Below are 20,620 nucleotides of genomic sequence, written 5' to 3' on the forward strand. Positions count from 1 at the left end.
ATGTTTCTTTTAAGCTTTCTTCATCGCAAGAAGAAGAACTAAACATGGATTCTTAAGAATCACCACTTTAAAAGGATTTAGGATGAGAGGTTACAAAAAAAATAGAATTTGAAAAGTCAACTCTTTTGAATGTTTAGGATAATACTCATTGATGTTCCTAAAGATGTTTTTGGATGTTGGTCTATGCACGTTTAGTTGGTTTTGTGATGTTTCATTGCATACATGGTTCTGCAGGTGTATCTTATACATGTATACTGCGTGGAGGAGTTTAGACATATTCTTATTTTTGTTTTCTAAGTCTCGGAGCTGAAACTCTGTTGTGTCTGTGAGGCTGGAATGGAATATTGTCATCCCATTTTTCCAAATGAATTTTCTTTAGTCAAACAAAAATCTTAAAGTGAATACTCTTTACATAGCTTTGTTCTCTTTTTCTTCTTTGCTTTTCTTACTTACCAGATGGGTTCCACGAACTTTGCAGGGTTATTTGGACATGTGCTAATATGTGTCTCAAGATTTGGTTGCCTCCGAAGTTCCCATTTCTGCTCTAAGCACAAAACAAAAAATTTCTATCACCTTAGCTTTCCCTTCCTTTGTAATTGTCCGTCCAGGTACATGCCGATACACTAAGAACTATTTAGTTTCATTGAGCCATATTAGTTTGGTGCTTAGTTAGACACAGTGGATAGACTTTATTGGAATACTTGTTATTGGTCTTTATGGTTAACACAGTTGTTTTATGGTGGCTTCCTCTATTTCAATGGAATTCAATTTACTTCTTGTGGTTGATGACGGTTCCATTCTTCATGCATCAATTTTTCAGGGTTTCAGAAAAGTTGATCCAGATCGCTGGGAATTTGCAAACGAGGGATTCATAAGAGGCCAAAAACAATTGCTAAAGAGTATCGTCCGGCGAAAACCTTCTCAGGTGCAGCCTCCACAGCAGCCTCAAGTCCAGCACTCTTCCGTTGGCGCCTGCGTCGAAGTGGGGAAGTTTGGACTCGAAGAAGAGGTCGAAAGACTCCAGCGGGACAAGAACGTCCTCACCCAAGAGCTTGTGAGGTTAAGGCAGCAGCAGCAAGTCACCGAACATCATCTCCAAAACGTGGGGCAGAAGGTTCATGTGATGGAGCAGAGGCAGCAGCAGATGATGTCGTTTCTAGCGAAGGCTGTTCAGAGTCCAGGCTTCTTAAACCAGTTCTCACAGCAGAATAACGAGGGGAACAACCAACACGTTTCCGAGGGTAACAAAAAGAGGAGACTACCTGTTGAAGACCAGAAGTACTCTGGCGGTTACGGGGCTAATGGTCTTAGCCGCCAGATTGTTAGATACCAGTCGTCGATGAACGAGGCAGCAGACACTATGCTCGAACAGATACACAATATGAGTAACCCACAGAGCCGCCAGGAACCTCTCTCCAACAATCATGGTAGCTTTCTTTTGGGAGATGTTCCAAACATTTCAGACAATGGGAGCTCCACGAATGGAGGGCAGTTTGCCGTATTCTCAAGTTGATCTCTTATCTCCGAACCAAGGAGCAGCTTATGGGAGCTCAAATTCTGATGTAGTTGGATGTGAGACGGATAATGGAGAGTGTTTGGATCCAATAATGGCTGTTCTGGCTGGCTCAATGGGACTAGAAGCCAGTGCAGTAAATGAGTTGCTTCCTGGAGTTCAAGATCCACTGTGGGAACAGTTCTTTGGTGAGAGGCCAGTGATTGGCGACACAGAGGAGCTACTCTCAGGGTCAGTGGACGATGGGTTGATAATGGAGCAGCTAGAGTTACAATCCAACCTGAGGAATGTGTTGAGCAACAATCAACAAATGAACCATCTTACTGAACAGATGGGATTCCTCACATCAGATGCGCTCAGGAAGTGAAATAGCCCACAAGTTCCATAATCACTCAAAGAGGTAATGCATCTTTCTTTCATTAATGAGTTTATAATATTTACACACTTTTCCAGAATGTTTGTGCAAAAAATAAAACGACTTGTTCTTGATGGGTTAAGGTTTTGTGGAGTTGCAGCAACAAAAGGATAGTTGCCAAAGGAGGTGTTATGTGTGTATGTATGTATCAAACTTGTGTTACTCTCATTCTTGTCAATGTGTGATAAAATAAGAGATATAATAAGAGCCTTAAGATTTCTTCATTGAACTTGGAAAGAAATCTCTACTTGTTATTGATTTACACTGAAAGAAAAGGAGATGTTCCAAACTGTGATATTGTTTTGTTATCGTGTTTGTCTTAATGATGACATGCTTCTTTTACAGATCATTGTTTGTGTTTTTTTTTTAATTAAATTAGCGCCAAACTTGGCACTTCTATTTTAGACATTATAATCTGAGTCGTCACTATCAACAAATTATTTATATCAAAGTTATCTAAATAAAATTGATACAGTAACAAATCCATATATCTTCAATTTTTTTGTCAACAACCTATTTAACTAATTTAACTAGATCAAGTGATAGATGATATTAATCGATATTAAGTTGTTTCGAGAAACGTTTGCTTGCTTCGACCCATTTGGTTTACATGGAAAAAAAAATATCATTTTTTCGTCTATTTGGCAAGAGAGTTTGCACGCATATTCCTATATCTAAAAATATAAAAAAATATTACAACCCAAAAACTCTCTTGTAAATACCGGCCAATCCATATATCTTCAAGTATATTATCAGATTAGAAAGGATAAGTGATATTTATGTGATTTTACAGTTTAGTAGTTTGGACATTTTATTTTAAAAATTTATTATATTATTTTGATCTATGCTTTTAAAATGCATAACTATGACTTTTATTTGCGTGATTGACGTTTTTGACGGGTTGTATGCAAACACACACACGTTGAATCCAACCTAAAAATACCTAATGTTGCTTAGCTACCAAAAAAATAATATTTATTAACGCGGAAATATCCAAAAATAATATTTACATTTTCGATCGAACGCGTTACTTTTAATAAAAATAAATAAATAATGGATAATCTTAACTCTCTACCTTGTCCGAAAACCTCAAGTCAAAAAAGAATACCAGAGGGTAAAAAAAGAAAAAAACTGATCTCCGCCGAACTTTTTCTCTCGCCGGCGTTTAGACAGTCGTCGTTATTGTTACAGCCCCTACCAGTTAAAAATCAAAGAGCAAAAATCTTTGGATCTTCAGTCCATTATTTATATAATATAATAATTTCTGTAAGATCGATCTGTGAATAAAAAAATAGAGGCAATGGTTGCCAGCGTAACGTGTATCAGTAGTAGTGCAGATGTATTTGGTCACGACTAAGTCCCCCTTCCTTCCTCGTCTCTTCTTATTCTCCTCCTCCTCCTTCTCTCTCAAATGTTCATGACAAAGTTTGCGTAACACGACCACCACATTTGATCTCGTCATCAAATATTTGTTAAATTGAAGAAACCGTTTGCTTCTTCTTTAATCTCCGGAAGATCTGAAGCTCAAACCTTCCTCTGCTACAAACTCTCAGGTAACATTTAGTGAGTTGGAGATATACTTCTTTAGCTGCTTCTCTTTTATTGGTGGGGGTTATGAGACAATGATCATTGTCTTTTTTTTATGTCTTTATTTGATAATATTACTATGATAAGATCTTGTTCTTGTTCAGCTCTAGATCTGTTTTATTTCTTTGATTATGACTTGCAGATTTGACCTTTATACCTTTTGTCTCTCAGGGATCTGCCGGCTAGAAAAGCCAGGTGGATTTATTAGACAATGGCGTCTAATAATCACTTCACTAACAGTAGATCAAACCTATCAACAAACTCTGACGCTGCTGAAGCCGTGAGGAACCACCAGCAGCAGCAGTCACCTGGCGTGACATTCGCTCGAAGAACATCCTCTGGACGCTACGTCAACTACTCGAGAGATGACCTCGACAGCGAGCTCGGAAGCGTTGATTTCACAAACTACACGGTCCACATCCCCCCGACTCCAGACAACCAGCCCATGGATCCCTCCATCTCTCAGAAGGTCGAGGAGCAGTACGTGTCAAGCTCCCTGTTCACTGGCGGCTTCAACAGCGTCACTCGTGCTCATCTCATGGACAAGGTGATTGACTCCGAGACCAGCCATCCGCAGATGGCGGGGGCTAAAGGCTCGTCTTGTGCTATTCCCGGTTGCGATGTGAAGGTGATGAGTGATGGGAGAGGTCAAGATCTTCTCCCTTGCGAGTGTGATTTCAAAATCTGTAGAGACTGCTTTGTGGACGCTGTGAAAGCAGGAGGTGGGATGTGTCCAGGGTGTAAGGAGCCTTACAGGAACACTGATCTTACGGATTTGGCTGAGGATGGGCATCAGAAGCAGCAGAGGCCTATGCTTCCGCCGCCTTCTGGTGGGTCGAAGATGGAGAGGAGACTGTCGTTGATGAAGTCGACTAAGTCTGGTTTGATGAGGAGTCAAACTGGGGATTTTGATCATAACAGGTGGTTGTTTGAGACTAGTGGGACTTATGGTTACGGTAATGCTTTTTGGACAAAAGATGGGAACTTAGGTAGTGAGAAGGATGGTCACGGTATGGGGCCACAGGATCTGATGAGCAGACCGTGGAGACCGCTTACTCGGAAGCTCCAGATTCCTGCAGCTGTTATTAGTCCTTACAGGTGAATACTGTTTGTTTTTTATGAATCCAAAATATCATAATTTAGTTCAAAATTCTCTAAAAATCGGTCTAGCCGGCACAAGGCATTCACCTAGTCGGCAAATCGGACCTAAACAATTCATTTTTTGTAGAATGGTTTAGGCATTCAAAAAATCGGCCTAATCAATAATTCCATATAAGACGTCTTACTACCGCCTAGTTATTTCTCGAACATTTCAAACTTTCACTGATACATTTATTTTTTCTTGTGTAGGCTTTTGATATTTATAAGAATAGTTGTTCTTGCACTGTTCTTGATGTGGAGGATTAAGCACCAAAACCCAGATGCAGTATGGCTATGGGGAATGTCTGTGGTTTGTGAGCTTTGGTTCGCCTTCTCTTGGCTTCTTGATCAGCTTCCAAAGCTGTGTCCTATCAACCGAGCTACAGATCTCAATGTTCTCAAAGAGAAGTTTGAAACACCCACACCAAGCAACCCAACAGGAAAATCTGATCTCCCTGGACTAGATATGTTTGTGTCAACAGCAGATCCGGACAAAGAGCCACCTCTTGTCACTTCCAACACCATTTTATCCATCCTCGCAGCTGACTACCCTGTGGAAAAGCTTGCCTGCTACGTTTCAGACGATGGAGGAGCGCTTCTGACGTTCGAAGCCATGGCTGAAGCAGCTAGTTTCGCAAATATTTGGGTTCCTTTCTGTCGTAAACACGATATCGAGCCGAGGAATCCTGATTCGTATTTTAGTCTGAAGAGAGATCCTTACAAGAACAAGGTGAAGGCTGACTTCGTTAAGGATAGGAGGAAGGTGAAGCGTGAGTATGATGAGTATAAGGTTCGGATCAACGGATTGCCTGACTCTATCAGGCGACGTTCTGATGCTTATCACGCCAGGGAAGAGATTAAGGCTATGAAGCAGCAGAGACAGAACAAAGAGGATGAGATTGTAGAGCCTGTCAAGATTCCTAAAGCTACATGGATGGCTGATGGTACTCACTGGCCTGGAACTTGGTTAAACTCTGCTCCTGATCATTCGCGTAGTGACCATGCTGGTATCATTCAGGTACATTTTGGATCATTTAGTTCATTTGTAACCATGGTTCTAGGCGGCAGTTCCATCCTAACTGAAACGGTTTTCATAAAATCTGATTTATACTACTCAAGTTGGTTTAAACCGTTCTAAATCATTTTAAATCGATTTAAATAGTTTGAATCTGTTAAATTAACTAATTAAGTAATAATGTTACTACAAAGTTACAAATTTGTTTAATATCTTTCATTTTCCATATCTAATTTTGATAATTCATCAAAATAATTGTATAATTAAAATCCACAAATAGACTACCTTATATTAATGTAAAATATATATAAGGGTTCTTAGATCAATATTTTCAATTTTTTTAATAAATGCAGGTGATGTTGAAGCCTCCTAGTGATGAGCCATTACATGGAGTATCAGAAGGGTTCTTAGATCTTACAGATGTGGACATTCGCCTTCCTCTTCTAGTCTACGTCTCCCGTGAGAAACGACCAGGTTACGACCACAACAAGAAAGCAGGAGCAATGAACGCTCTCGTCCGAGCTTCCGCAATCATGTCCAACGGTCCGTTCATATTAAATCTCGACTGTGATCATTACATATACAACTCTCAAGCTTTAAGAGAAGGAATGTGTTTCATGATGGACCGTGGCGGCGACCGGCTTTGCTACGTTCAGTTCCCGCAAAGGTTCGAAGGCATTGACCCATCTGATCGTTACGCGAATCACAACACTGTCTTCTTCGATGTCAACATGAGAGCTCTCGATGGTTTGATGGGTCCGGTTTACGTCGGAACGGGTTGTCTCTTCAGAAGAATCGCCTTGTACGGGTTTGACCCGCCTCGGTCTAAAGAGCACCATCCTGGATGCTGTAGTTGCTGCTTCCCTCGCAAGAAGAAGAAGAAGATCCCTGAAGAGAACAGGTCTTTGAGAATGGGTGGTGACTCTGATGATGATGAAGAGATGAATCTCTCTTTGGTTCCTAAGAAATTCGGAAACTCGACGTTCCTTATAGATTCGATCCCTGTAGCTGAGTTCCAAGGCCGTCCTCTCGCTGACCACCCTGCCGTGCAGAACGGTAGACCTCCTGGTGCTCTCACCATCCCTCGTGAGCTTCTCGATGCGTCGACGGTCGCAGAAGCTATAGCAGTCATCTCATGTTGGTACGAGGATAAAACCGAGTGGGGGACTAGGATCGGTTGGATCTACGGATCCGTCACTGAGGACGTTGTCACTGGTTATAGAATGCATAACCGTGGCTGGAAGTCAGTTTACTGCGTGACGAAACGTGACGCTTTCCGCGGCACGGCTCCTATCAACTTGACGGATAGGCTTCACCAGGTTCTCCGCTGGGCTACTGGCTCAGTGGAGATCTTCTTCTCGAGAAACAATGCCTTCTTGGCTAGCCCGAGGATGAAGATCCTCCAGAGAATTGCTTACCTTAACGTTGGAATCTATCCTTTTACTTCGATCTTTCTCATCGTCTACTGCTTCCTCCCCGCGCTCTCGCTCTTCTCAGGGCAGTTCATAGTCCAAACGCTCAACGTCACGTTCCTCATCTACCTTCTGATCATCTCGATTACTCTCTGCCTCCTCGCTCTCCTCGAGATCAAATGGTCAGGAATCTCCCTCGAGGAGTGGTGGAGGAACGAGCAGTTCTGGCTCATCGGTGGGACGAGCGCTCATTTAGCCGCGGTCATCCAAGGGCTGCTCAAAGTGGTGGCTGGAATCGAGATCTCTTTCACGTTGACGTCTAAGTCCGGAGGAGACGACGTGGACGACGAGTTTGCGGATCTCTACATAGTGAAATGGACGTCTCTGATGATCCCACCGATCACCATCATGATGGTGAATTTGATAGCTATTGCGGTTGGGTTTAGCAGGACGATATATAGTGTGATTCCGCAGTGGAGTAAGTTGATAGGAGGAGTGTTCTTTAGTTTTTGGGTGTTGGCTCATCTTTATCCGTTTGCTAAAGGGCTTATGGGAAGAAGAGGGAAGACTCCGACCATTGTTTATGTTTGGTCGGGGCTTATTGCTATCACCATATCTCTGCTTTGGGTGGCTGTTAATCCACCTGCTGGCTCTACTCAAATTGGAGGATCTTTCACTTTCCCATGAGTAATAATAGGTTTGGTTTCTCAGTCAGTCTCTTTACATCTCTTTGTATGATTCATTCTTCTGTCCAAAGATGAGAGTCTTGCAAGAGACTGACTGGTTTTAAAAGCTGGAGACAATAGTCAATAGATTGGCCAAGAACACGACGTATAGTTTGAGAGCATTGTCAACAACTTCTGTCATTGTCTTTTGACACATTTCTTCACTCTTTGATTTTTGCTGGAAAGGACAATTTTCTTTTTTTATTTATTTGTCTTTCTATATGTTTTGTAATCTTTGATCTGTGTTCATGGAGTTATTTAATGTTGACTACTGTTAATCTATTATATGCAATTTTTTTCTTAGGAGATTTCTTGATTCGTTAAGGCTTCTTTATAAACAAAAAGAATTAAGAAAATTCATTACAAACTAAATAAAATTAAAAATAAGAATTTTCTTAATCAATTTGTTTTTTTCATCAAAATTGAATATAAACTTTTCTTCACAACTTCTTTGTTTCGTGAGGAAATTGTATCTATAGTTTGACAAAAAAAAATCAATTTAAATGGTATAAATTTTCAAGAACAAGAAATTCACCATATTTTTTTTAATGTGGTTACAGATTAAATCTCATGTATATTTTGACAAAAAAAAAATCAATCTAAACAAGAAACTCACCATAATTTTTTAAAATGTGATTAACAATAAGAACTTAGTTAAAATTCAAATTAATGGGCTTAAACGGGTCTGATTATCGGGTCAAATATCCATAAAATTAAACCCTACCAAAACCTTCGAGATTTAGAGAAGCTTCTCTCTCTATGGCAGCTGCGAATTTCTTCTTCTCCAAGCCAATCTCTTCTACATAATTCGTTATAGCATTCTCGAATCCGGAAGAACCCTAAGTCTCGTCCTCATGGCTCAGAAATGTGCGATTGGTTTTATCTCAGCTATAGCAGCCGCTTCGTCTTCTTTTTCGAAATCGAAAGTCGCTGCTGCCGATGGTCCTCCTCCACAGCATCAGGCTGCTTCTGCTCCTGAATCTTCTGCTCCTCCGCGAGCTAGGAATGATAATCCGAGGACGAGCTCCGGCGGTTTCGATCCGGAGGCGCTGGAGCGAGGAGCTAATGCCTTGAAGGAGATTAACAGCTCCTCTTACGCCAAACAGGTCCTCTTTGTGTTTTTGATTGTCTCTTAGAATCATGCTTTAGGTTTAGGGAACATTACAGTGGATGATGCTCTCTACGTTATAATCTGATAGAGTCTGGTTTGAATGTTTCAGGTTTTTGAAGGTATTAAGCAGAAAGAAGAGACAAAGCAAACTGAGTTTGCAGCCAAGGGGCAAGAGTATAAAGCTATGCAAGCCCAAGCTGAAACTGTGAGAGATCTACTACTAACTTCAAACTTCATTATCCCATGTTTTGTGTGTTTATATGAATTTGTGGTGTTACAGCTATCGCCACCTTTTGATCTTAGTAAAGTCGAAAATAGTATCTTCCACCCCTAGAGTTTCAGCTTCTGAACACTATGAGACACTTTCTCTGCATCATTTCATTATTATGTTTCTTGAGTGTAGTGTGTCTGACATTTTCCAATTTTTACAGGAGAGGCAAAAGGTGATATATGATGAACAGAAGAAACTTGCTCAGCACCAAGCACAGACTAAATCTCAGATGGCTCGTTACGAAGATGATTTGGCTAGAAAGAGGATGCAGGCATGCAACTTTTTATTACAATTTCACAACATCTAAACCTTTTGTTTTCTTCATTCTGACAGATTTTGCGTATATGGTTTTTTACAGGCTGAGAATGAGTATCACAGAACAAGAAATCAAGAACTTGTGAAAATGCAAGAAGATTCGGCAATCAGGCAGGAGCAATCTCGGCGAGCTACTGAGGAGCAGATCCAGGCACAGAGGCGACAGACTGAGAGGGAGAAGGCTGAGATTGAGCGCGAGACAATCAGGGTCAAATCCATAGCGGAAGCGGAAGGAAGAGCCCATGAAGCAAGGCTTGCTGAAGATGTAAACAGGAGAATGCTTGTTGATCGTGCAAATGCAGAGAGAGAGAAATGGGTTGCTGCCATTAACACTACATTCGAACATATTGGAGGTGTGAGATTTGATTCCATACATTGTGTCTCTATTTTCTTAGACATTATGCAACCCGTTTTCAATCAAACTCATAACGCTGGTGTGACATGAGTTAGTGGTTAGATTAGATGTGTGGCCTTATAATCTATACACTGCATTAACATATGTACGTTCTAATTGTATTAACAGGTGTTTTGACATTTTACTCTTTTTTTCCTAGGCGGGTTGCGTGCAATTCTTACGGATCAAAATAAACTGATTGTTGCTGTTGGGGGAGCCACCGCTCTCGCTGCTGGAATCTACACAACGAGGTAAAGACAAGATATATTGTCCGTAGGTTGAGGAAGTAGCTATGAAATTTCTCGTTTTACATTACTTGATTACTGTTTTCTTAGTTTGTCTATCAGCTAGTTGTTCTGCAATATTGGATTTAAAAATTTTCCGACTGCTAAATTGTTTGTTGCAGAGAAGGTGCAAGGGTCATCTGGAGCTATGTAGACAGAATATTAGGACAACCATCCTTAATCCGAGAATCTTCAAGGGGAAAGTACCCTTGGTCTGGCTCGGTTTCTCGTGCATTGTCCACACTGCGCGGAAAGGGGTCAGCTATCAAAAATGGAAAAGGGTTTGGTGATGTTATCTTGCATCCTTCCCTACAGAAGAGAATTGAACACCTAGCTAAGGCAACCGCCAACACAAAATCGCACCAAGCACCATTCCGAAACATGCTTTTCTATGGTCCTCCGGGAACAGGAAAAACAATGGTCGCCAGAGAGCTGGCTCGTAAATCTGTATGTATTCTCTTTAATATCTGTTTATTATTGCAAAAATTGTTATTTAAGACACCCAAATGGACAGTGGAGTCTCAAGCATATAGGATGGTGGTTGCTAATTTTCATGATTGCATATGAAATTTGAAGTTTAGCTCTTAGTTATATGTTGTTCATGGTGTTGTCTGGTTTTGTTATTTCATCTTTTTTTTGTTATTGTAACGTTTATAATTCGTGTAGGGATTGGATTATGCACTGATGACTGGTGGAGATGTTGCACCCCTTGGATCTCAGGCTGTTACAAAGATTCACCAACTGTTTGATTGGGGGAAGAAGTCTAAGAGAGGCTTATTGCTCTTCATTGATGAAGCCGATGCATTTTTATGCGAGTAAGTCTTGTTACTCAAATCATATTACATGCTGGTCATTTCAACACTTTGTTCATAATGTGTTTTATCACAATTTAACAGGAGGAACAAAACATACATGAGTGAAGCCCAAAGGAGTGCACTAAACGCCCTTCTCTTCCGCACGGGTGATCAGTCCAAAGACATAGTCTTAGCACTTGCCACAAATCGACCAGGTGACCTAGACTCAGCTGTGGCTGACCGTGTGGATGAGGTTCTCGAATTCCCTTTACCCGGAGAAGGAGAGCGGTCCAAGCTTCTAAGCCTATATCTAGAAAAGTACATAGCTCAAGCTGGTCCGACAAAGCCAGGTTTATTCGACCGCCTCTTCAAGAAAGAGCAGCAGAAGATCGAGATAAAGGGTGTCACCGAAGAGCTTTTAGAGGAAGCGGCTGCCAAAACCGATGGGTTCTCAGGGAGAGAGATTGCGAAGCTGATGGCGAGTGTTCAAGCAGCTGTTTATGGAAGTGAAGACTGTGTGTTGGACTCTGTGCTGTTCAGAGAGGTTGTGGATTACAAAGTTGCAGAGCATCAGCAGAGAAGAAAACTGGCTGGAACAGATACGGAATGAGATTTTACATACGGTATAAGCTCTGATCAAGTGGTTTCACCATCACAACATTGTTTAGAGGAGGAGATTTGAATCCTACTGTTAGTCCTTTTTGGTTAAGGAGAGTTTTTGTACTCTTACTGCGTTAAATTATTTGCTCTTGGCAAAGCCCAAACTATAATTAAAATAAAAACGAGATTCTTTACGGCAAAAAGACCATTACTCGACACTGGTTATGTAAGAAATCCACAAGCCTTGTCATGGAAAAGAGTATCAAATATTGGATGTTACAATCTGACAAATGCGATCAAATAAAGTCGCACTTGCACTAATGTGATAGAATCCTTTATTAGAAATGATATCTCAAGATGTCGGAGCCTCATAGAAGCAATACACAAACTTGACAATGCAATGAAAAGGAAGAGAGAGATGAGTGGGGAGAGATGTTTCCACTTCAAGAATTTGCATTTAGTGATGATGATCTTGAACATAACGAAGGCCACAGTACTTGCAGACAGCAGGCTCGTGTAGGTCGAGGCAAATGAACTCAATTGGATGACCGAGTGCTGGATTGGTGTCTGCACGTTATACCAAAGTCGACACTAATATATCAGTCTCCAGTTGAGTAAAAATCACAACGTTAAAGAGTATCTTAAAGCAGTGATGAGAAGAGGAAGAGGAGACGAACGAACCTCCTTCACAAGCAGCAGTTCTTCCAACAACCTTGATAGGTGGAACCTCATGGATCAGTTCCATTGGCGACTTCTTGCTTCTATCCTGTGGTTACAGTTTAAGTTCCTTACATACGAAAACTGTTGAGTAAAAAGGAAGCATGAAAACATTTATTTTTCTACTCATATCAAAAGCTAATCCCAACCGCAGATTCAAATAAACATATCATTCATTCCTCTATGAATTCTATAAACATCGCGAAGATTCATATTCATTTTAAACATCACACTAAGTTTCACGAATCCAGAAAACCGTGAAGCAGTTTAAGCAAAAACGAATCCAGTACCAATACCAGATGAGAAAATCCTAAACATGTCATATCTAGATCTAACTGTAGGCGAGATCATCATCGACAATCATTTAGGATGAGAAAGAAGATCTAAAGTTACCTGCATCCATTTGGCCGTGTGGTTTCCGACTAATTCGTCTGTTGGAATGCCGAGCTGAGTGCTAGCCGCCGCTACGCTAAAGTTCCTCCTCGAAGATGGAAGAATCTGCGATCGGATCAGAGCTTTCAGGAGATTCGACGCCATTTTCGCTCCTTCAACACCCAACCAAAAAAATAATCCTCAAGAGAAAAATAGCTAGCGAGTGAGCGAGAGAGAGAAATGATATATTCAGCTTCTAACTTGGGCTTTAGTGATAAATGATAGCCCATGTGTTTATAATTCCACAAGGCCCATAAAATAATGTAACATTATTGGGCCGTGACCCTATCGTTTACGGGTTTAGCGATGGGTTACCGGGTTAGTTTTTTCGGCTAATTACCAAGTCAAATCAAAATTAACATAAATTTCAAATGCAATCATCATATACTATTTTTTTTTTTTTTTTTTTTACAGTAATACTACAACACAGAAAGCTTTTATTATTAGAATGAAAGTGAAGTACATTACTTAAGGCCAAACTTAAACTTACAAAACAACTACAACTCTAAAACGTCTCTCAATCATCATCACTCACGAGCCACCACTATGAGCTGTTTGCCGACGTTCTTACCATGGAAGAGTCCAATCAAAGCAGAAGGCCCGTTCTCCAGCCCTTCGGCTACATCCTCAACGTAAGTGATCTTCCCTTCTCTAATATAGGGAAGCACAAACTCCAGAAACTTTGAGTATTTGTCATAGTAATCAGAGACCACGAAGCCTTGAAGCCGAACTCGCTTGTAGATGACGGTTGATAGGTTGCGTACACCTTCCTGCTCCTCCAGGTTGTACTGTGAGATCATCCCACATACGGCGATGCGGCCGTTTAGCTTCATGTTTAGGAGCACTGCGTCTAGCATCTTGCCTCCTACGTTCTCAAAGTATATGTCTATGCCTTCCGGGAAACACCTGGATGTGAGAAAAAAATGTTTCGTAGGTGTTTGAGTCAAATCTATGCTGTTCCATGAAGATGTTAGATATATGAAAACAAGTATTTACTACTGACCTTTTGAGAGCAGCGTTAAGGTCTTGCTCTTCTTTGTAATTGAAAGCTTCATCAAAGCCAAACTTATTCTTGAGAAGATCAACCTACAACAAAAGAAAGAGAAAGGGGATAAGTCACTCTATGTATTAGCATTGGATCAACAGCAAGAGTAAAAAAAAAAGTAAAGTCTGATAACCTTTTCATTACTGCCGGCACTTCCAACGACATAACATCCCATAATCTTTGCGAGTTGTCCCACGAGTTGACCAACAGCACCAGATGCAGCTGAGACGAAGACAGTCTCTCCTTTCTTAGGAGAACAGATCTCATAAAACCCGGAATAGGCAGTCATCCCAGCCATACCTGTCAGAAACAGAGCAATTACCACTAGTAAACTACTGAACAATGTCATTTAATTTTCAACATATGATTGGGAGATTGTGTCAATAACCCAAGGCCAGGCCACAATAATCAATGTATCATGCTAATAATCATGGAGAGAGAAGCACATCAAGCATTGTAATATCACAAAGCTTTCACTATTAAGTTCACATTTTTCTCTAGAAGTTACCAAGTGAAAACTGCATGGATGGTCAAAATAGAAAGACATACCAAGAAGGCCAGTGTAGTAGGACAAGGGAACATCAGTGTGTAGGATCTTAAAATGTGAGTAAGGGGTTAGAGTAACAACACTGTACTCCTCCCATCCAACAATACCCCATAGTAAGTCTCCCTTTGTGTAATCAGGGTGCCCTGATTCTATCACTTTTGACACTCCATACCCATAGATTGGCTGCAAACACAACACGGTGAACCATTTACCAATAGGTAAGAATAAAATTAACATGGGGTTAATAAAATAATAATATTTGAATTTTAAAATATTTATTTCAAAACTATTACTGCTACAAACAGTGAAACGTATGCATGACTGGTTACACGTATTCACTAATCACGAAAAGTCCACCATAGATTCTTCATAATTTGTACCTGGCCGGGTTTGAACGGTTGAGCGAGAGCAGCAGCGGAGGGATCAGGCTTGCCCATGCGAATGCGCATGTAAGGATCGCAAGACAAGAAGAGATTCTTCACCAGAACCTTGTTAGATCCCGCCGGAACACTTAGATCCACGGTGGCGTCGTTGAAGACGAGGTCTGATTCCTTGGGGAAGCCGGCGACGTAATCTCGCAATATGACTTGCTTGTTGCTCGCCATTGTTATCTTCTGATTTAGTTTTTGGTAAGTATTATGATTTTTCTTGTTTATGTCTGTAAGAACGTTGAGGACGCGCGTCTGCTTTTTATAGGGGATTTTATGTAACGTGTGATCATAGCCACAATCTCTGAAGATAAAAAGATAATTCTCGTCTTATTTCTTTTCTAGTTTATGACGTTTATATTATGTTCTGTGTGATAATCAGTGACGTCACAGTGCGTAGTACAATTTTTATTTTCACACTACTTTCATATTGTTTTGAGCTACTTTTTGTTGTTGTTATTTTGCGATAATTAAGCTTCGTTTCACATTTCATAATTTTTTTGTCGGCAGGTATTTATTTAAAAATCAATATTACACAACAAAAAATACTTATTGCAAATAATATAGAAAAATCTCGAAATTGAAATAAAAATAGTTTTTCGGAAAGAGTGATTTTTTACATTTTAGAAAACATATTAAGAAAACATTCGAAATTTACAAGTTGACCAAGTTTTTGCCGCGATGTTCTTTTTGACCGACCAGTGAAATTCCGCGGTAAATGGCGACACCGCCTCTGGTTACTGCGTTTGCCATCCATAGCCTCAAGCAATGAAGCAGCAGTGCAAATGGAGTTACGATGAGTTCCCCTCGTTTAGAGACATTTGGCTTCAATCTCTTCAAGAGTGAGACCCTTTGTCTCAGGCACAACGAAGTATATGAAGAAGAGAGACACTACACATATCACTCCGAATCCACAGAACAACACTCCAGCTCCTAACAGCTCCTACAGAAAAATACCAGGTGAGAAACAATCTTAGAGTTGGTCAGCTTAGAGCTAAATGGGAAACCTCTACTTGAGTTTCTTGGTTCTGTAATCTTTACCTTTAGAGGTGAGAAAGCGAATGTCACAAGCGCGTTTGTGCCGAAATTCACAAGCACTGCTATGCTGATTCCTCTGCCTCTTAGTTTTAAGGGGAATATCTCTGAAATCATCAGCCAACCAATAGGACCAAAGGATAACTGTGCAAGATCGTATCAAAAAAATTATAAGATATTAATTTCGAAGAGTGGAACCTTAATTAGAAAGAAAAAAATCTGTGAAAAAGTTTTACCTGATAGCAGCCTACATACAGTAGCAATGCAACTACAGCAACAGCTGGTACAGTATTATAAAAGATGTAGTATGACCCCAGGAGGAACAGTGAGATCATCTGTTACACAAAGAGGCAAAAAAATTCTAAAAATCATTTAATTTTTCTGTCTCATGAAGTCCATAACAAAGAAAGAGAAAAAAAAAAAAGACTGAAGAAGTAAGAGGACAGACCATGCCACTAACACCACCAAGAAGTAAAGGCCTCCTTCCAAGTCTGTCAATCACTATAACAGCAACTCCAGTCATAACCAACTGCAACAATAAAGTTACCACGTTTAAGTCATTCAAAAGGAAACATATTGCTGCATAAAAACTTGTTCACAAGGATAAGACAGTTTAAAATTTGCTAACCACTCATACACTTATTATTCCTCCAATTTTTTCATAGCTAAAAAGATCTGATATGCCAAACTAGATGGAAGAAAATGAATACCTTCAATAGACCGAGCAGAATTGAGATCCGAGTTGCATCAGTTGCAGCAGAGAAGCCAGCAGTCTAGTAGTTATAGCGGTCCAAAGAAAGAAGTTAAGATTTTCTCATAGTGAAACAAAAGCCAACTTAATTAGAGATGAGAAGAAAAACCTGAAGTATTGATGGAGCATAATAAAGCACACTTGGTTGCCCAGTTATCTACCATTTCAAAAAAAAATATACATACATATATTTAGCTATCATTCTTTCTCCTAAAGGACATTTGATATATTAACTGCACCAACCTGTTGCAACAAGACTAAACCTCCTGCTATAGTGAGAGCTTTCAAGCACTTTCCCTGAAACAACTCACCAAGTGTAGCTTCTCTATCCTCACCCACAGAGGAAAGTTCAGCCAAGATCTCGTTTACTTGCTCAGCGGCTGAGTCAACTACCACATAACCTCTAAGACGGCGAAGAGACTTGATTGCCGCCTGTTGAAGGCTCTCCACATTCCCTTTACCTTGGAGAGAGCGCAGTAACAGCCACCTAGGGGATTCTGGTAGCCAACACATTCCAACTCCCATGATAACCGGCAAAGGGATGATCGTTGCGTACATGTAACGCCAACCAGAGGTAACCGTAACCCAAAGGCTACCTATTCCATAACCTCCCTTCACAAATTTCTATGTGTCAGTTTCAAAACAGAGAGAAGCGAGCAATAAAATTATGAAATCCACAGAGATTTGAGAACTTACAACCATCCCAAGGACGGTAAAGAACTCTTTTAGTGAGATCATCCGTCCACGTATCTGACTAGGAGCAGTCTCAGCAATGTACATTGGAGCCGCGTGCATTGTCTACATATGTGGGAACATATTAGCTGCTAAAAAGAGTAAATCTAAAGCTGCAAGATCTGTCTTTACCAGACCAACACCGATGCCATACATAAGCCGTCCAATAATCAGGACATAGAAGACAGGTGCTACTGCAGTCACAATGGCTCCAACAAGATATAAGAACGCAGCCAAAATCAGCTCCTTTCTTCTTCCTTGGAAAAAGAAAAAAAATAATCAATCCAAAACAATTCAGTTTCTAGACAAGATAAAGAAATTTGAAAGAAACCAACCTATAATGTCGGCAACACTAAATGCCACAATGGATCCAATTAAGGCACCGTATAGTGAGCCACTAGTCTGCACAAAAATTTAATAATATCATAATCAAATTTAAATTGTCTTTACACAATAAAGACCATAGCTCCTATAGGGGATGAAACAATAACAATAATTAATAAGTAGAAGGAGCAATAAAAGTGGAAGATAGACTCACAATGATACCAACATCCACTGAAGACAAGTTGTACCATGAGATTCCACTTAGCTTAGGCGACTGCACAGGAAGGCAAAAGCAGCTTAGACTAGTAGAAAGGCAATTACCTTTAGTTATCTACCTACCTAAGCACAGTTTAAAGGCAAATTACCTTAATAGAAATGGTAGCACAAGAAGTGGCACCAATCTCGTAACCAAAAAGCAAAGCTCCAAGAGCTGGAAAGAGAAACCTGACAATAAATGACTTCTTAGTATGCTTTTTAAGACAAGTCTCTATCATGTGCAAACTAAAACAGGTTCCCCCACTTGCTTTTTTTTTAGCAGAAACATTGGCAAATGAAATGTGAGTAGCAATCAAAATCTTTATGGGACCACAGTTTGTATTAATCACAACAACCAAACAAAACAAAAAAGGAAAACGACAGATAGAAAAAAAAAACAACTCACGGGGGAATGGCTGCAAGAACAGAGTAGTTCTCTGGGCTGTGGTGGTTGTCTTTGATCAGAGGTTGTTTCTCTGAGCTAATCTCACCTGAAGATGAATCACCAACCTACACAAGAATACAATAATAATAATTAAAAAAAAGACAAATGTCCAAGCCCCTTATTTTGACCGGACAAGAACCAAACAAACAAAACTCAGATCATTTTTTTTGAACGGAGAAAAGATGATGTGCAAAACCTGTCCTTCAACAGAAACGATAGATTGTTTCTCGGCATCAAACCCCATGGCTACGGTTAAGGGGGGGGGGGGGGGGGGGGGGGTCCCGAGATTCGTTGAGTGAAGATTGTTCAGGGAGAGAAGGAGATAGAAGATCTTTCTCTATCTCGCTCTCTCGGGGGCTTTGACGATTTCTGATTTTTTTTTTAGCTCAGAGAGTTTTTTGAATTGGCAGAGGCAATAAAATGAGAGGAAGGGAGACGACTATTTATGACTGGCTGATATTAACTGTCAACGGACTTTTCAAATTACTTTTTTTTTTAGTTGGTGAAAAAATTTACTCTTTTTTAACTTTTTTTTTCTCTCTCAACCGATCTTAGTTTAATCTCATATAAAACATGTTTTATGTGCTATATAGTTTGTTACATTTCAACATAATTATTTTTTCTTCAAATTTCTGTCTACCATTTATTTTTATGTTAGAATATCTTGATGAAAAGATCTTTCTTCTTTGTTTTGATCCGAGACTCAGAAATTATATATTCGGGGTTTGTCATAATTTTATAAGAAAACTCTTCATTCTCCTAGCCCGGACAATTGTAACTTACTCATGTTGTTTTAATTTTTAGCATTTTTTATTTCTGTAATTTACAGCAATTAACATAGTTTTTTTTTTTTCAACAGAGCTTTCATATGATCAAATTATCAGTAACTGCTTTTTCAAAATAATATTTATAATCATGTAACATAATAATCTCCTCTCCAGAGGTGAAGGAAGCTTGAGTAAGCAAAACAGCATCAATTACACAATTCCATGAACCCAATTATTCAGCTTTTAGATCCAAATCAGCTTTGATTTTTATTCAAAAGAGACAGAAACAAAACAACAAATCACTCACTCAGAGCATAAACCAGAGCTCTCACATTCTTACTTGGTCTTGGTGGGAACCCATGGTTGGTAGCGAGTCCAGTTCTTTTGCCCCGGGTTCAAGGTATGTCCTTTAGAATGGTAAATGTATGCATCACCATGTCCAGAGAAGTTCTCTCTATGCTCAATCCCATACCTTTTTGGTTTCTGACTCAACAGCTGAGAGAGACATTAAATTTTCTTTCAAGTTAGGAAGCAACTTATTATAACTACATAATATTTAAAATCGGTTTTATATTTATATACCTCATCTCCAGTGTGATCAGTGATGAAATGAAGCCACCCGTGCCATTCTGCTGGTACTTGAGATGCGTTGTAACGATCCTTCGATGCGTACTCTACCCACCTATGTCTACCTGTTAGCAAGTGGACTCAATGTTTATATGTAAATAAAGCGAATTGGATAGAGTATACACTCACAGTCACACCACTATGTTTTTACCAAATAAAAGTATGCAATTTAGCAGATAAATAGATGTTGGTTCGATAAACAGTTCAAGGGTTAAACCAAAATGCTACATTTCAGAGTAGACAAGAGACATTTGAAGTAATATTAAATAAAATTCATTAGACGAGAAGAGATAAAAATAGATAGTAACTGGTATTATAAATCCTACAGTAATCAGTAATTAGCAAAAAGCATGATACTAAAGGGAAGAGCGTACCGCACTGAGTATCGCCAAGCTTCTGGTAGTATTTGTTACCGAACTTGTCCACACCAATAAGCGTTGCTCCTATGTTGTGTATTTTGGTTTGCCTTAAATAATACGGAGACAAAAAATAATAATACATTGATCAGAAACTGTGTGACTCTAACAACAAAGAAAACTACAACGATTTAAACCAGTTGAATCATGTATACATTAGATACTTACAAGAGGTTCCCATCTGGCAGACATCTCCTGTAATGAGAAAATTGAAATAACCAATTAGAGAGAATGGCTATGTTATAAGGGATCTAACAAAATCGAATCGAAGAGGACGAGAGATAAGAAATACTAACAGAAAGCCTTCTTCTCGGATCATCCTGAGGAAACCGCCGAGACCTTTCTCTCTAATCGCCTCCAACGCACTCTTCGCCACCGTCAATGCCATCGCTGTCCTCTCTCTATCTGGATCGATGTTCGGAAACTCGAAACAACAAGGGACAACAAATACGATGGACAAACGTCGAAACGCACCGTTTCGTTCTGTGTGTTGCATTATTCGCATGGATCCATGCTTCATGGG

At 39.9% G+C, this 20,620-nt stretch overlaps 6 protein-coding genes and 1 pseudogene across 6 annotated transcripts; 3 read left to right on the top strand and 4 right to left on the bottom strand.

Annotated features, from left to right (window-relative positions):
• Positions 1-757: 757 nt before the first annotated feature.
• Positions 758-2,277, top strand: LOC106435942 (annotated as a pseudogene).
• Positions 2,278-2,997: 720 nt separating this feature from the next.
• On the top strand, positions 2,998-8,110 carry LOC125609171 (cellulose synthase-like protein D3). The gene is made up of 4 exons (XM_048780243.1): positions 2,998-3,481; positions 3,687-4,613; positions 4,866-5,673; positions 6,024-8,110. The coding sequence occupies exons 2-4, from the start codon at positions 3,727-3,729 to the stop codon at positions 7,767-7,769; spliced, it is 3,441 nt and encodes a 1,146-aa protein (XP_048636200.1). The 5' UTR covers positions 2,998-3,481; positions 3,687-3,726; the 3' UTR covers positions 7,770-8,110.
• A 414-nt stretch (positions 8,111-8,524) lies between these two features.
• Positions 8,525-11,770, top strand: LOC106435947 (ATPase family AAA domain-containing protein 3-A). Its single transcript, XM_013876888.3, has 8 exons — positions 8,525-8,913; positions 9,028-9,123; positions 9,350-9,460; positions 9,548-9,857; positions 10,059-10,149; positions 10,305-10,629; positions 10,849-10,997; positions 11,079-11,770. Exons 1-8 carry the CDS (start codon positions 8,662-8,664, stop codon positions 11,584-11,586), a joined length of 1,842 nt encoding a protein of 613 aa, XP_013732342.2. The 5' UTR covers positions 8,525-8,661; the 3' UTR covers positions 11,587-11,770.
• A 33-nt stretch (positions 11,771-11,803) lies between these two features.
• Positions 11,804-12,944, bottom strand: LOC106435948 (NADH dehydrogenase [ubiquinone] iron-sulfur protein 6, mitochondrial). The gene is made up of 3 exons (XM_013876889.3): positions 12,687-12,944; positions 12,258-12,342; positions 11,804-12,143 (listed from the first exon to the last, which is right to left on the bottom strand). The coding sequence occupies exons 1-3, from the start codon at positions 12,828-12,830 to the stop codon at positions 12,034-12,036; spliced, it is 339 nt and encodes a 112-aa protein (XP_013732343.2). The 5' UTR covers positions 12,831-12,944; the 3' UTR covers positions 11,804-12,033.
• Positions 12,945-13,142: 198 nt separating this feature from the next.
• LOC106435943 (NADPH-dependent oxidoreductase 2-alkenal reductase) lies at positions 13,143-15,226 on the bottom strand. Its single transcript, XM_048780250.1, has 5 exons — positions 14,698-15,226; positions 14,320-14,500; positions 13,904-14,070; positions 13,729-13,811; positions 13,143-13,631 (listed from the first exon to the last, which is right to left on the bottom strand). The coding sequence occupies exons 1-5, from the start codon at positions 14,920-14,922 to the stop codon at positions 13,253-13,255; spliced, it is 1,035 nt and encodes a 344-aa protein (XP_048636207.1). The 5' UTR covers positions 14,923-15,226; the 3' UTR covers positions 13,143-13,252.
• A 54-nt stretch (positions 15,227-15,280) lies between these two features.
• Positions 15,281-18,807, bottom strand: LOC106435929 (D-xylose-proton symporter-like 1). The gene is made up of 14 exons (XM_048780247.1): positions 18,484-18,807; positions 18,249-18,352; positions 17,953-18,031; positions 17,802-17,861; positions 17,599-17,665; positions 17,396-17,520; positions 17,228-17,329; positions 16,775-17,143; positions 16,641-16,688; positions 16,491-16,553; positions 16,229-16,309; positions 16,017-16,115; positions 15,787-15,924; positions 15,281-15,688 (listed from the first exon to the last, which is right to left on the bottom strand). Exons 1-14 carry the CDS (start codon positions 18,529-18,531, stop codon positions 15,557-15,559), a joined length of 1,515 nt encoding a protein of 504 aa, XP_048636204.1. The 5' UTR covers positions 18,532-18,807; the 3' UTR covers positions 15,281-15,556.
• Positions 18,808-19,164: 357 nt separating this feature from the next.
• On the bottom strand, positions 19,165-20,571 carry LOC106435953 (probable NADH dehydrogenase [ubiquinone] 1 alpha subcomplex subunit 12). The gene is made up of 5 exons (XM_013876895.3): positions 20,394-20,571; positions 20,266-20,292; positions 20,056-20,147; positions 19,637-19,746; positions 19,165-19,549 (listed from the first exon to the last, which is right to left on the bottom strand). Exons 1-5 carry the CDS (start codon positions 20,483-20,485, stop codon positions 19,391-19,393), a joined length of 480 nt encoding a protein of 159 aa, XP_013732349.1. The 5' UTR covers positions 20,486-20,571; the 3' UTR covers positions 19,165-19,390.
• Positions 20,572-20,620: the final 49 nt, after the last annotated feature.

Source organism: Brassica napus, chromosome A5, assembly GCF_020379485.1.
Source record: "Brassica napus cultivar Da-Ae chromosome A5, Da-Ae, whole genome shotgun sequence".
In the NCBI taxonomy this organism is placed as follows: Eukaryota; Viridiplantae; Streptophyta; class Magnoliopsida; order Brassicales; family Brassicaceae; genus Brassica; species Brassica napus.

Bases quoted from the DNA above. Each gene is read 5' to 3' on its own strand.
- LOC106435947 (XM_013876888.3), top strand. From the start codon at position 8,662: ATGGCTCAGAAATGTGCGATTGGTTTTATCTCAGCTATAGCAGCCGCT. The intron at 9,858-10,058 runs GTGTGAGATTTG...TTTTTTTCCTAG, and splicing joins TACATTCGAACATATTGGAG to GCGGGTTGCGTGCAATTCTT. The intron at 10,630-10,848 runs GTATGTATTCTC...TAATTCGTGTAG, and splicing joins GAGAGCTGGCTCGTAAATCT to GGATTGGATTATGCACTGAT.
- LOC106435943 (XM_048780250.1), bottom strand. From the start codon at position 14,922: ATGGCGAGCAACAAGCAAGTCATATTGCGAGATTACGTCGCCGGCTTC. The intron at 14,071-14,319 runs GTATGTCTTTCT...TGTTTCTGACAG, and splicing joins CTACTACACTGGCCTTCTTG to GTATGGCTGGGATGACTGCC. The intron at 13,812-13,903 runs GTTATCAGACTT...CTTTTGTTGTAG, and splicing joins GTGCCGGCAGTAATGAAAAG to GTTGATCTTCTCAAGAATAA.
- LOC125609171 (XM_048780243.1), top strand. From the start codon at position 3,727: ATGGCGTCTAATAATCACTTCACTAACAGTAGATCAAACCTATCAACA. The intron at 4,614-4,865 runs GTGAATACTGTT...TTTCTTGTGTAG, and splicing joins GCTGTTATTAGTCCTTACAG to GCTTTTGATATTTATAAGAA. The intron at 5,674-6,023 runs GTACATTTTGGA...TAATAAATGCAG, and splicing joins ACCATGCTGGTATCATTCAG to GTGATGTTGAAGCCTCCTAG.
- LOC106435953 (XM_013876895.3), bottom strand. From the start codon at position 20,485: ATGGCATTGACGGTGGCGAAGAGTGCGTTGGAGGCGATTAGAGAGAAA. The intron at 20,293-20,393 runs GTTAGTATTTCT...TTCTCATTACAG, and splicing joins ATCCGAGAAGAAGGCTTTCT to GAGATGTCTGCCAGATGGGA. The intron at 19,747-20,055 runs GTACGCTCTTCC...ACTTGCTAACAG, and splicing joins GCTTGGCGATACTCAGTGCG to GTAGACATAGGTGGGTAGAG.
- LOC106435948 (XM_013876889.3), bottom strand. From the start codon at position 12,830: ATGGCGTCGAATCTCCTGAAAGCTCTGATCCGATCGCAGATTCTTCCA. The intron at 12,343-12,686 runs GTAACTTTAGAT...CTGTAACCACAG, and splicing joins ACACGGCCAAATGGATGCAG to GATAGAAGCAAGAAGTCGCC. The intron at 12,144-12,257 runs GTTCGTTCGTCT...TATAACGTGCAG, and splicing joins AACTGCTGCTTGTGAAGGAG to ACACCAATCCAGCACTCGGT.
- LOC106435929 (XM_048780247.1), bottom strand. From the start codon at position 18,531: ATGGGGTTTGATGCCGAGAAACAATCTATCGTTTCTGTTGAAGGACAG. The intron at 16,310-16,490 runs GTATTCATTTTC...TTATTGTTGCAG, and splicing joins TTCTGCTCGGTCTATTGAAG to TTGGTTATGACTGGAGTTGC. The intron at 15,925-16,016 runs GTAAAACTTTTT...GATCTTGCACAG, and splicing joins TGTATGTAGGCTGCTATCAG to TTATCCTTTGGTCCTATTGG.